Consider the following 12,789-nt stretch of genomic DNA (forward strand, 5'->3'; position numbering starts at 1 on the left):
GGGAGAGGGATCCTCGATCAAGTTCATGCCCTGGATGGTAGGGGCTACAGAGAAGACCCTCAAAGGGTTGAGGCTGCTGGAGACCTCCTTCCAGGCTCAGCATGCTGTGTGACCTTGGCCAAGCCTCTGACCTTCTCTGGGCTTTATTGTCCCCGGTCTGTACTTTGGCTGAGATGGTCCCAAGTTCTGACACTGGAAGTTTCCATGAGTCCTTTCGTGAGCGGTGCCGACCTGCAGAGGGCCTGCAAGGGGTTAAGCTTCTTCTGCTCCCCCTCACTCTGCATGCAGACAAACCCCCTCCTTCTGACAAACACTTGTAGGAAATCAGGCTGGGCGCTTCCTGCCGAGGCGAGGCGGCCTCAGCCGCAGCAGGGGCGGGGAGAGGTGGGGAGCGATGCTAGTCTGTGAGCAGCGGCTGGGGCTGGCAGAGCGGCCTGGAGGCGGGCCAGGGCGCCATGGAGGCAGGGGGCTCCCCAGGTTTGGAACAAAGACTCCACATGCAGGTCCCCTGAGCCTGGGCCAGCAGGACGGTGGTGGAGCCCGAGAGAGGTGAGGGAGCCGAGGAGGGCGGGGGTTGGGGGAGCCGCCTTCCCCCTGGACGGGCCAGTCACAGGCTCTCTGGGACAGTCCGGGCGGCTGGACCAGCCCAGCCAGGAAGTTGCAGCTGTGGCAGCTGTATTACTTCTCTCTGGCTTAGGGGAGCCCGATCCCCCAGGGCAAGGGTGGATTTTGTTGGGGGGGATTTCCTCAAGCCTCAGGATCCCGGATCCCAGCCAGAGCTCTGATTCTGATCTCTGTGAACTTGGGCAAGCGCTGGTCCCTCTCTGTGCCCGGGGTGTCCTCATCTGCACATGGCGAGTTAGCCCCAGGGGCTGCTAAGGGGCTTCAGACATGATGCACGGGTGAGCAGCAGCCAGGAGGCAGCAGAGGGTCCCCACTAAAGAGTGCCCGCTTCTGCCGAGTAAGGACAAGGAGTGGAGCCAGGGATGGGCCGGCAGACCCAGCCGAGCCCTTCAGGCTGGCGGGACAAGAGTCCGCAGCAGCAAGGGGCACCTTTCCTCTTTCTCCTCGGCCTCTGCTGCCGCCGGAGAGAGCTGGGGGCAGGGTACGTCCAGAGGGGGGAAGTGGCTGTGCTACACGGCTGGCGGGAACTGGTTTCTACACGGCTGGCGGGAACCCCTTGAGAACAGTAGGTCTGTGCCCTGCCAGCTGCTCAGGGAGGGCTGCCGAGTTCAAAAGCCCAGCCTTTCTGGAGAGGCCCAGCCACTTGGTAAGGGGGTCTTCCTTCCCCTTCCTCTCGCCGCCCCACCAAGTCTGATGGACTTGGTTTCGGAGTCACAAGCCCTGGATTTCAATCCCTGGCCACACTTCCGGACTGCGAGGTCTTGTGAAAGGCGGCCACCTCTCTGCGGCTCAGTTTCCACATCTGGGAGATGTCAGGGACTGGGTGGGAGCAAGGCGGGTGGCGCCTCGGAGAGCTCTGCTGGATAGTAAGGGGCTTGGGAGGGCATGAGGGAGCAGAAGTGGGCTGCGTGGCTGAAGCTGGCAGAGGAGAACCTGGGGATTGAGCCATAAAGGGAAGGGTCTCCACTTTTGGACCTGGGGGCAGCGAAGCCCCCTGGGGGTGGCTGAGCCACTCGGGAAGGGGACAAAGAGACCACAAGGGGCTCGCCGACCCTCGAGAGAGCCAGCGGCAGAGGTGGTGTGGATGGAGGGAGGAGACGTACAAAAGGACGGGGAATGGGTGGTGCCTCCTTGTGGGGCTAGTTTCTCCAGGGCTGGCAGGGCCCCTGAGCCCTGGAGAAAGCAGTCCCACAAGGACAGCCCAGCCCTTGAAGGGACTTAGTGCTCACGGGGCTCTCCTGGGCTCAGCCTCCCAGCCCCACTGCCCCTGGGGAGCAGCCCTGTGCCCTCGAGAAGGCTGTCTAGAACCACCCTGTCTTTGGCCGCCATTCAGGGACCCCTGCCACAGCTCTCTGTCTAGTTCTGTTCGTACTTTCAGACCTCTGTGCCTTTGCCTGTGCTGTTCCCTCTGCCTGGAATGCCCTTCCGCATTCTTCTCCCCAAAATCCTCTTTGTCTCTCAGGCCCAGCTTAATGCTTCCTTCAACAGTAATCCTCTACCCATCTGAAATTTTGGAATGCTTTTACTCAGGTCTGTATTCCTCATGTCTTGTGTGGTGCTTGGCACACAGTAGGAGATCATAGGTTTTCTTAATTTGCACCCACTGGGTGCTCAATATATATCTTTGTTACTCTGAAGTGGGACCTCAGGCAGGAGGAGGGGGTTAACTGTTTGGAGTCTGTGGTCTTCAGAAGCCAACAAGTCAACCAGGAACCTCAAAGCTCACTTAGCCCCGTCCCCTACCTCCCAGCCCACCCTAACAGGGCGCCACTCCCCATGGTTGCGAGAGCAGGTGGCATTTTCTCCATCTTACAGTGAGGAAAACCTAAGCCCAGCAGTTCACGGTAGAGCAGCAGCACCAGGGCCAGAAGCTGGTCTCCAGACACCCTGCCTGCTTCTCTTTCACAGCAGCCCAGTGAGCAGGTGTCCTTGTCCCAGCGTGAGGTCAGCACGTGCTTCTCACTCGTGTGTGTTTGTTGACTGACTGGCTGACCGACTGGTCCTGGACTCCATGGCACCCAGGGCTGTGGCGTGCGTGAAGTGCAGAGCTTTCGCTCATGAGAGGCTCACAGGTTTGGGGGCCTGGGGAACATGTGCAAAACTGCAGCCAGTGACCGCAGCTGCCTCCAACCAGAGGCTTTCCCTGGTCACAGTGATATTTCTGCAATGACTGAGTCATCCCAGGAGACAGGATGTTCCTCTTTGTGCACCCGAGGCCTCTGTGATTGGACGGGCTGCTCTGTGGCACGGCTAGAAAAAAAGCCCTTTAGAAGTCAAAAAAAACCCCACACGCCTCCCCCAGCCACTTCCTTGGCGGAGGTTTCAGAAAGAGAAAAGCAAAGGCTTTTAGCACCCTCCACACCTGCCATCGTGGCAGGGTCCAGAAGGCCTAGTCAAGGTCAAAGCGTGGGCCTTGCCCGGGGCACTGGTATAAAATGCGGACTCTTGGGCCCTGTCCCAGGGCCATGGAGTCCCGCTCTCTTCGGGTTGACCTTAAGGATCTGCATTCTTAGAGGATTCTTAAAAGCACTCAAGCTGGCAGGGATTTCCAGGAGGGGTACAGGCACCCCGAGAGGGTGTGGAAAACAAGGATTAGAACTTCCTTTTAAAATATTTATTTTCTATTGGATCTTTTTAAAAATTCAATTTTAGATATATTTTTTTCTAACATGTAATATATTCGTGTGAGAATGCATGCAGATGATGTTATAAGAAATACATGTTAGGTATATGAGCAAATATATTTTTAATGATGAGTTGTGTGATTTAAAAAAAAAAACTGGAGACCACTCACTGGGCCAAAATTGACAGTTCCAAATCTTTTTTTTTTTTTTTTTTTGCGGTATGCGGTCCTCTCACTGTTGGGGCCCCTCCCATTGCGGAGCACAGGCTCCGGACGCGCAGGCTCAGCGGCCATGGCTCACGGGCCCAGCCGCTCCGCGGCATGTGGGATCTTCCCGGACCGGGGCACGAACCCGTGTCCCCTGCATCGGCAGGCGGACTCTCAACCACTGTGCCACCAGGGAAGCCCAACAGTTCCAAATCTTGCTGTCACTAACCAGCTGGGTGATCTTGGTCAAGTAACTATTCCATGCTGAGTTCTGGTTTTCTCATTTGAAGAATAGTTCTCCTATGACCTACGTACCTGTTTGGGGTGAGGGCACATCGAGAACAGGCAGTAAAGCTTCTAGCCTGGGTGGGCCCAGCGAGGGCCCAGCATATGTGGCGGGGGTCATGCGGAGGCTTACAGGGTGATCTGGGGGGAAATTCAGGGAGGAGGGAGGAAGACTGTGTTGGGGGAAGAGGGTGAGGCCCCCGAGACCAGAGTGGGGACAATGTTAGTCCCTGTTCCTACCCCAGCCCTTGAGAAGGCGGCAGCCAATCCCTGGCGGACTCTCTATCCAGAAATAGTTGCCTGCTGACTTTTCCCAACGGTATGAACCAAGGCTCTGACCAAGACCCAGGCGCACACGAGGCTGCAGGGACCAACACAGGGCGTGTCTGTCCTGGGAGGCCCGGGGTTATTCTCATTGTCTCCACGGCACGGAGGGAAGAGCCGGGACCCGAGCTGCAAGGTAACCTCTCATGCCAGCCTTGTCCCGACCCATGTGCGGCTTCAGCCGAGGCCCCTCTGCTCTCTGGGCCTCAGTTTTCCTGCCCGTAGAGTGGGTGCTTTGCATGGGCTCCTTGGGTGGGACCATGCCGCTGCTCTGTCAGCCTTGTGTTTCCAGGGCTCAGAGGAAGCGCTTGGGGGTGTTGGCCATAGCGGGAGGGGAGAGGAGTTGGGAGGGAGAGAAGGGAGAGAGGGAAAGGAGGAGAGGATAGTAGGCAGGCGGGGATGGCCCTTCTGCAGCCATCCTGCCCGTGCCACAGGTCCCCGTGCAATCAGGCTCTCCCTCTGGTTCATTCTCCCCAGGCAGCCAGAGAGAAACTTCTAACTGCACCTCGACGTGCTCTCCCGTGGTCTGCATGCCCACACTCTCTGCAGTCAGAGCCCCAGCTCCTGCCCCCACTAGCACAGCCATCGGGAAACCACTTACATGTCGCCCCCTCCTGCCTCCAGGCCTTGGTACTTGATGGAACCCCTGCCTGAAAAAAAATTTTTTAATTGAGGTGAAATTCACATAACATAAAATTTAACCATTTTAAAATGAAGAATTCAGTGACATTTAGTATACTTACGAAGTTGTGCAATACCACCTCTACCTAGTTCCAAAACATTTCATCACCCCAAAAGGACGCCTGTGCCCATTCAAGCAGTCACTCCCCTCTCCCCACTCCCCCAGCTAAAGCACTAGTCAGCTTTCTCTCTCTGTGGATTTACCTATTGTGGATATTCCGTACAGTTAGAATCATACAGTACGTGACCTTTTGTGTCTGGCTTCTTTCACTTAGCATCACGTTTTTGAGATTCATCCTTGTAGCACGTGTCAGTGCTTCACTCCTTTTAGTGGCTGGATGATGTTCCACGGTGTGGATAGACCACAACTTGTTTGTCCATCCATCCACTGATGGACAGCTGGGTTGTTTCCACCTTTTGGCGATTGCAAATAGTGCTGCTAGGAAAGTGCATGTACACGTATCCGTTTGAGTACCTGTTTTCAATTATTTTGGATACTGTAATGCTCTTTTCACCGGTCCCCCACTCACGATCTGAAATCTTACCCAAGAGCGGGTCAGGAAGGTTCCCAGAGCGCGTGGCCTCTAAATGGGACCTATCCTGACTTCCTGGGCCTGCCCTGCACCCCCAGGGCCCCTCCCCATGCCTTCCCATCACTCTCACTTTGATCTCTAGGTGCCAGGTTGTTTGTCTGCTTCCTCCTGGGCCCTCAGTTCTCATGTGAGCAGGGCCTGTGCCCCGGCACCCACGTGTGGAGCCTGACACATGGTAACAGGCACCAGCACACATGGGACACCTGCTGTGTGCCGGCCGCTGGCTTCCTTTTCCCATATCTCAGGTAATTTCATAAAACTCTTGAGAGAGAGAGGAATTATTACCCCAGTTTTACTGATGAAGAAATCCAAGGTGGAGTGACTTGGCCAAGGTCATGCAGCTTCAAAGGGGTGGAGCCAGGAGCTGAACCAGGGCTTCTGACTCCAGAGTTCCTGCTGGTAATTTCTGCTTCTGAAGAAAGGAGGGAATTCAAGGATTAATGCTCTCCATTTGATTGTGTCCCCGACAGGCCACAGGCAGGATGGCTGATGCTGAGAGGAGCCGGCGGGAACTCTGGTGCCCATAGGGGCAGCTCCATCTCCTGAAGATGAAGGGGCCCAGGTGAAACTCAGGCCAGGCCCAATGGCCAGCTCCGAGACGGAGGTCCACTGGGCCGAGTCAGGCCTGGGAAAGGGGCCCCGGCGGAGGCGCTGGGCCTGGGCTGAAAAGGGAAAGGATGCTGATGGGAGTGGCACATGCAGCTTGGTAGAAGAGGCGCCCTTTCCCAGCGCCACCAGCCCTGAGCTCCTGGAGGACTTCCGCCTGGCCCAGCAGTGCCTGCAGCCGCTGGAGTGGAGGGGCCCGGACTCACAGCCTGATGGGCACCCAGATCCTGAATCAGGAGAGTCTGCAGAAGAGGGTGAGACTGACTCCCCTGCAATCCCACAGTAGCGTCCCCCAAACATTCCCCCCTTCTGGCGGGAGGCAGGAATAGAGAGAGTTTCCAAATTTTCTTAAGTTAAAATCTACGAAGCCTACAATTTAAATTTTTTTTAAGATTTAAATTATATAAACAGTACTGTTCATTGCAGAAAAATCAGAAAATATAAGCCAAAGGAGAAAGAGCTAAAAATTACTTATTATCCAGATAGCTGCTCTCTTTCATATGTGTGTGTGTGTATATATAAATGTAGTATGAATATGCGACAGTATTCTACATACTTTATCGTAACTTGCTTTTTTGTAACTTAATAGACATGAACGCTTTCCCAGCTTATCAAATATTCTTCCACAAGTCATTTCTAATGTCTGCTTAGGAATTCCGTGGTGTGGATATTCTGTAATTTGTTGGGCCAGTCCTCTTACTGCTGGGCATTTAGGTAGTTTCTCAGTTTTTGCTATTATAAATAGTGCAGGGATATGTCATTAGTATATCTTTGCACACTTAATTTGATAATAACGTTGATATTTTAAATTGCTTGGTGAAGGGGTTCTACCCATTTCTACGATTTTTTAAAATCCCAATTAGCAACGAGAATGACAGCTTCCCTTGTTTTCTAAAATAACTGTTTTCTTTGCATCAAGAACAACTGAGACTAAATTCCTAGCTTGGCTCAACAAGTCCCTTCTCCTCTCTGAATCTTGGTTTCCCCATCTGTGAAATGGGAGTAATAACACCTTTGAGCTTGATTACATAGTGATTATTGCATTCGAATATGAATGAAACACCCCTGTCTTAGGATCCTGGGATCAGGCAGGCCCCCGTAGACGTCAGAGAAGCCATCAGGCTGACAGTAGATTGTGCAGTGACCCCAAGTTCCTCATGCCAGGTCTGTTTAAAGTGGGGTTTGCCCACAGCTACCCACTCAGGAGCCATTTCCGAGCTGTCCTTAGGGAATGGTGACAGGGATGCACTGGGATGAAAGGGCAGAGGCATCTCTTCCTGAGGTCACATGGTAACCCCCTGCTGTAATGTAACAGCTGCTACCATGTCCTGTGCCCTGTGTGCCAGGCAAAGGGCTGGGCAGGGCGCAAGCCATATCTCCACCTTTCCTCACCACCTTCTTCCAGGTAGGAGAGAATAGCCTCCAGATAGAGTAAAGATTGCCACAGAGGTCAGCTACTTGTTCATGGTGCCCTGTGAGGGATCAGAAGAGCCAGGATTGAAGCCAGGTCTGCCCGGTTCCAAAGCCCAATCTCTTCATCCCACTGCATGACGCCCATAGGCAGAGACTAACTTGCCTGCATAGCTGGGACCTTGCTTCTAAGTCCAGGACTGCTCTGAACCACTGCATGATCTTTGGCAAGTTACTTAACCTCTCTGGGCTTCAAGTGCGCTGCTGTAAATGAGGGAGACTCGCTGAAGGAGATTTTAAGGAGATGAAAGATGTAGAGGTGCCAAGGGTAGGGGAAAGAGCATGGGGAAGCAAAGAGTGCTATAAGGATTATGACAAAGGTGCATCTGGCCAGAGCAAAGAGTCTGTGCTTGGTGGTACCCAGACTGTGTCTCATGAAACTTTGGATCTGTGCCAGAGGCTGACACAGGGTCTAGGACAGAGGAGGTGCTCCATAAGCACTGACTGCACGGATGATGCACAGATGGATGAATGAATGAGTAAGTGGATAGGCAGATAGGTGGATGGATAGATGGATGGATAAGTGATAGCTGGATGGATAGGTAGGTGAGTGGGTGATGGATGGGTGAGTGGGTGGATGGATGGATTGAAAGGATGGATGGTTGGGTCAGTGGGTGAGTGGATGTTGGATGGGTGAGTGGGTTGATGGGTGAGTGGAATGGATGAATGGATATTTCCTGAGCACTTACTATCTAATAATTATAACAACTATCCATTTTCTAGGAGCTTTGCATACCTTATTGTCCTCCTTCCTTCTTTCCTTCTTTCTTTTCAGTCAACAAATATTGAGCACCTCCTCTGCAAATACAATAATAAATAAAAACAGAGCATCCTTGCCCTCATGCAGCCTACGGTGTGGTGGGGGAGGAAAATATTAATGAAAGAATCCCATAAATAAATGGAAAACTACAGCTGTAATACATATTTCAAAGTAGAGGTATTCAGTCATATGAAAGCCTATAAAAGAGAGCTTTTGACCTAAGTTAGAGAGATCAGAGAAGACTTCCTTGATGCGGTCAAGGTTGAGTTAATGTATGAAGGACAAATAGGAGTTACCTAGACAAAGGGAGGGAGAGAGGACCCTAGCAGAGGGATCAGCATGTGCAAAGGCCCTGTGGTAGGAGAGGATGTGGCATGGCTAGAGTAGGGAGAGACTGAGGGGAACCATGGAAAGAGATGGAGCAGGAGAGCTAATGGGGGGTGGAGACAGGGATCTTAGGACCATATTAAAGGTTCAGCTCTCTCCTGGGAACAAAAGGAAGACAGTGAAGAGTTTTCATATGGAGAATAAGAGTGAGGGTTGAGATGATGGGGTGGCTGCTGCGGTGGTCCAGGCAAGAGAGGATGTAGACTTGGGCAAACCTGGTGGTTCTGGACTCTAGAGCAGCAGGTGAGTTTGAGAGCACCATAGGAGGTAATGGGGACAGGACCAGGTGACAGATTGGATTGCGGGGATAAGGGGAGGGAGATGGCAAATATGCCTCCCAGGTTTCTGGTTTGTGCAGTTGGGTGGGATGATGTTTCCATTTGCTGAGACAGGAAGCGCTAGGGGGACAACCAGGTTGAGGATTGAGTTTGGAGGACCTTTGAGACAACCAGAGGAGGTGTTCGAAAAGTATTTGGCCCTATGGGGGGATTGCTGGGCTTCTGGCCGTCACCATGTGATGAGGAAATGAAAGCCCAGAGGGGTGAGATGGCCTAGGTCACGTGACACAGTGAGTCCAGACCTGGCGTATACTAAGCAACGACCTGTCTTTCCAGAGTTTGAGGCAGAGGATGTGGACAGCCCAGAGAGTTCCAACTTGCCACTCAACTGGCCCCCGCAGCAGGGTCCTCAACTGGACATGACTGAAGAGGAGCCAGATGAGGCCCTGGGAGGTGCTGAGGTCCAGGAAGCTGGAGAGAGCTCCCCAAGATTGGGGTATGAGACTGATCTCAGCTCGGGGGGCAATGGGAACACCAGCCCCATGGCTCTGGGCTGGGGTCAACCCACAGGCTGGGTGGCTTCTGATGAACAAGCCAGTGGAGACAAACTTCGAGAACATTCTGAGGTCAACCCAACTGTGGACCTCAGCTCTGCCAGGTCATGGAGCAGTGGAACTGTGACCCTCAACCCCAGTGGCAGTCTGGATTCTACCTGGGAAGGAGAGACTGATGTCCCCCCACCCGCTGCCCTGGCAGAAACGTCACCCCAGAGCTCCAGCCACCACCTCCTAAACCCAAACGATAGAACTGGAGGAAGCGTTACTCTGCTGACGGCCACGGAATTCCAGGAGTCCTCAGCCCCTCCAGCCCAGAGCGTCCAGTGTCCTGCAGATAGATGGAGGAGAGAAACCACCAGCCTCTCCTGCCCTCAGCCCGGGGACCAGTCCTGGAAGAGGACACGGATATCACCTAAGCCTCTCCCTTCCCGATTCACCGGCTCCATCAGCCCCCTGAAGCCTCCACCTAGGTCAGCTCGACAGGACAGGCCGCCGCCCAGGCCGGGAGCCACTCTGGCTGGTCACTCATCTTCTGATGCCCCCAAGTACGGCCAGGGTCGACTGAACTACCCGCTCCCTGATTTCTCCAAGGTGGGACCCCGGGTGAAGTTCCCCAAAGATGACAGTTACCGCCCCCCCAAAGCCAGGAACCACAGCAGGCTGCCTGAGGGCCCTGCCAGGCCACTGATCTTCAAGTCACCTGCCGAGATTGTGCGGGAGTTGCTGTCAAGCAGCGGAGAAGTCTGCCCGGGAGAGGACCCCCCTCCTACTCACCCCACCACCAGGGTACCCCGAGAATTTCAGACACCCGAACAGGCCACCAAGCTGGTCCATCAGCTCCAGGTAAGCCCGACTCATTTCTACACCAAGGCACCTGTTGGTCTGGGGTGGAGGCTGGTTGGGGTGGGGGGCCTTGGGGCTCGGCCAGGGGTCCCCTGCGATGAGGACAGTCCCAAGCCCTTGGCTCAAAAAAGCAGTGATAGCACTCATGCTGCAAGGGTAGGCCGTGTTTGTTTGTTTTTAACTCCTTCTATGAAAAACTCAAAACATATACAAGAGAGAAAATAGTATAACGAACCCCCATGGACCCATCGCCCAGCCCCTGGCAACCTTTTTCATCTATGGCCTCACCTGTTCCTCCTATCACCCTACTGGAATATTCTGAAGGAAATTTCAGGCTTCAAATCATTTACCCCCAAATATTTTAGCGTGTGTGTCTAAAGATAAGGAATCTCTCTTAAAGATAACCATACTCTCAGCATACCTAAAACTTAACACCAATTCCTTAATATCAACCAAGGTCCAGTCAGTGTTCACGTCTCCCACTCTGTCTCATAAATGGCTTGTTTATTTTGGTTTGTTCGAATCAGGATCCAAACGCGGCTCAGATATTGTATGCGGTCGATGTGCCTTTTCAAGTCTCTGCGCACCACCTCCCCACCCTGCCTTTCTGTTTGCGTTCTTTGTCAAACCTCTTTCTTCCTTGTAATTTATTTGTTAAGGAAACCGGTTTCTGTCCTGTAGAGTCTCCCACACTTTGGGGTTTGCTGATACACTCTCTGATATTTCTTCATGTGTCGCGTTGTCTTCTCTGTGTCCTGTGTTTTGCCCAGTTAGAGGCAGAGGCGTTTTCGAGTTGTCGTCGTCTGTTTATTTCCCCCCAGATCGTGAGCTCTGTGCCCGTAGGGATGTTTTTTGGCAAGAGCCCATCATAGGTGGTGCCTTCAGGAGGTGTAAACTGCCTGCTGGTCTCTCATTTGTGGTGTTAAGGACCCCTGATGGTCGTTGCCTTGATCCAGGCTTTCATGTCAGGGGACAGAGTGGTAGTATCCTAATGCTAGCATTCCTTCTGCATTTATTTGCAGGAAATCTTCTATAAAGTGAAACTTGCCCTCATCAACTATTTGGTTACCAAGGCCTCGTTCACACGGGAAAGACAGGAGAAACGCTTGATTCTGCCCTTCTAATTACCAGTGTTCAGAATACTGCGTCAGTTCCCTGGCCTCCTTCAAAGGCGACCAGTGACACTTGTTCTTGCTTTTCCCCTGTAATGACTTGTTTTAAGAAGCTCTTCGGTTTTGTTTATGGCAAATAGGGACTCTGAGTAAAGGCAACCGTGATTTTCAAGGCTTCTACTTCCGGACGCTTAGATGATTCAATCAGCCATTAAAAAATACTCATTAAGCACATATTACTTAATTCCTGGGAACAGAGCAGTGGAGAAGACAGATGAGGGCAGGGAATTCGGACAAATAAGCAAGTAGCTGCGGTTGTGTATCGAGGCGAACCAGCCCAAAGGCCCCCATCCCTGGCTCACTGTCAGGGATGTAGAAGAAGCGATGGTGACGGAGTTCTCCTGCCACCTCCGACCCCCCAGAATTTGGCCATGGGGGTCTGTATTGCACGTGAGCCTGAAGGGGTCTGCTGAACCACCACTACAGAGCTCCTTCACCCCGAGGCACCCAGAGGCCCCCTTTGGGGAATGGGTTCCCTGCGGGGGGTCTCACAGTGAGGGGCCTGGTGTGTGACCTCACTGCACACCCCCATCCCCTGCAGGAAGATTACCACAAGCTCCTTACCAAGTACGCTGAGGCTGAGAACACCATCGACCAGCTGCGCCTCGGAGCCAAGGTACTGGGCCCGGTGGGGTGGAGGGGGGCGCTCGGGAGACCCTGGGGATAGAGGAAGCCGGTCCTTCCTTGTTCTACCACAAGGTCGCTCTGTGACCGGGGTGGGGGGGGGGCAGTGACCTTGCCCTCTCCAGCCTCAATCTCCTTTACTGTTGATGAACTTTGAGTCCTTGAATGCTGGAATCCAGGGTGCCCAGGAGTTTTCACCAGAAGCTCTCTCCTTCTAGATGAGCTCTGGAGTGAGACCACCTGGGCACAACTCCGGGTTCCATTACTGACTAGCTGTGTGACCTTAAGGAAGTTACTTGGGCTCTCGAGCCCCAAGGGAGTAGCACAGAATTTCTGCTCAACCCCTGAGGCTGATACTTGCCAGATCACACCTTCGCCTTTCTCCTCCCCCAGCTTCTCACCCACAGCTTCTCTCCTCACTGAATGTCTAGTGTGGGGCTGGGGGAGGGGGGGAGGGGAAATCCACCCCCTCTAGGGGAAGCTGAATTCTGCACTTGGGACCTTCCCCTTTTCTGAGGTGAGGCAGGAAGTGGGGCTCTCACAGCCCCTCCTGGTTTCCTGCTTACCTCTCCCCGCCTCTTGCCCCATCAGGCAGCAGCGGGGGAGGGGCGGGAGGTGGGGTGCAGAGATGCAGACCCTCCCTCTCACGACCCACACCCCCCCCAACCCGGGCTGTCCCCGTCACGCTCCGAGACCCCTGCCCCTGCCAGGCCGCTGCTCTCCACCATCTAGCGACGCTTCTTTTGTGAAGTGTC

General features: G+C 53.6%; 1 protein-coding gene across 1 annotated transcript in view; it reads left to right on the top strand.

Annotated features, from left to right (window-relative positions):
- The first annotated feature begins 443 nt into the window (after positions 1-443).
- The window catches only part of AKNA (AT-hook transcription factor), a 42,957-nt gene continuing 30,611 nt past the window's right edge, over positions 444-12,789 (top strand). Inside the window, exons 1-4 of the mRNA XM_060100656.1 lie at positions 444-549; positions 5,808-6,197; positions 9,175-10,238; positions 11,952-12,026. Coding sequence (XP_059956639.1) covers positions 5,921-6,197; positions 9,175-10,238; positions 11,952-12,026 — 1,416 coding nt within the window. The 5' untranslated portion in view covers positions 444-549; positions 5,808-5,920. The remainder of the gene's footprint in view (positions 550-5,807; positions 6,198-9,174; positions 10,239-11,951; positions 12,027-12,789) is intronic.

The sequence above is a fragment of the Mesoplodon densirostris genome, chromosome 6 (assembly GCF_025265405.1).
Source record: "Mesoplodon densirostris isolate mMesDen1 chromosome 6, mMesDen1 primary haplotype, whole genome shotgun sequence".
NCBI classification, from domain to species: Eukaryota; Metazoa; Chordata; class Mammalia; order Artiodactyla; family Ziphiidae; genus Mesoplodon; species Mesoplodon densirostris.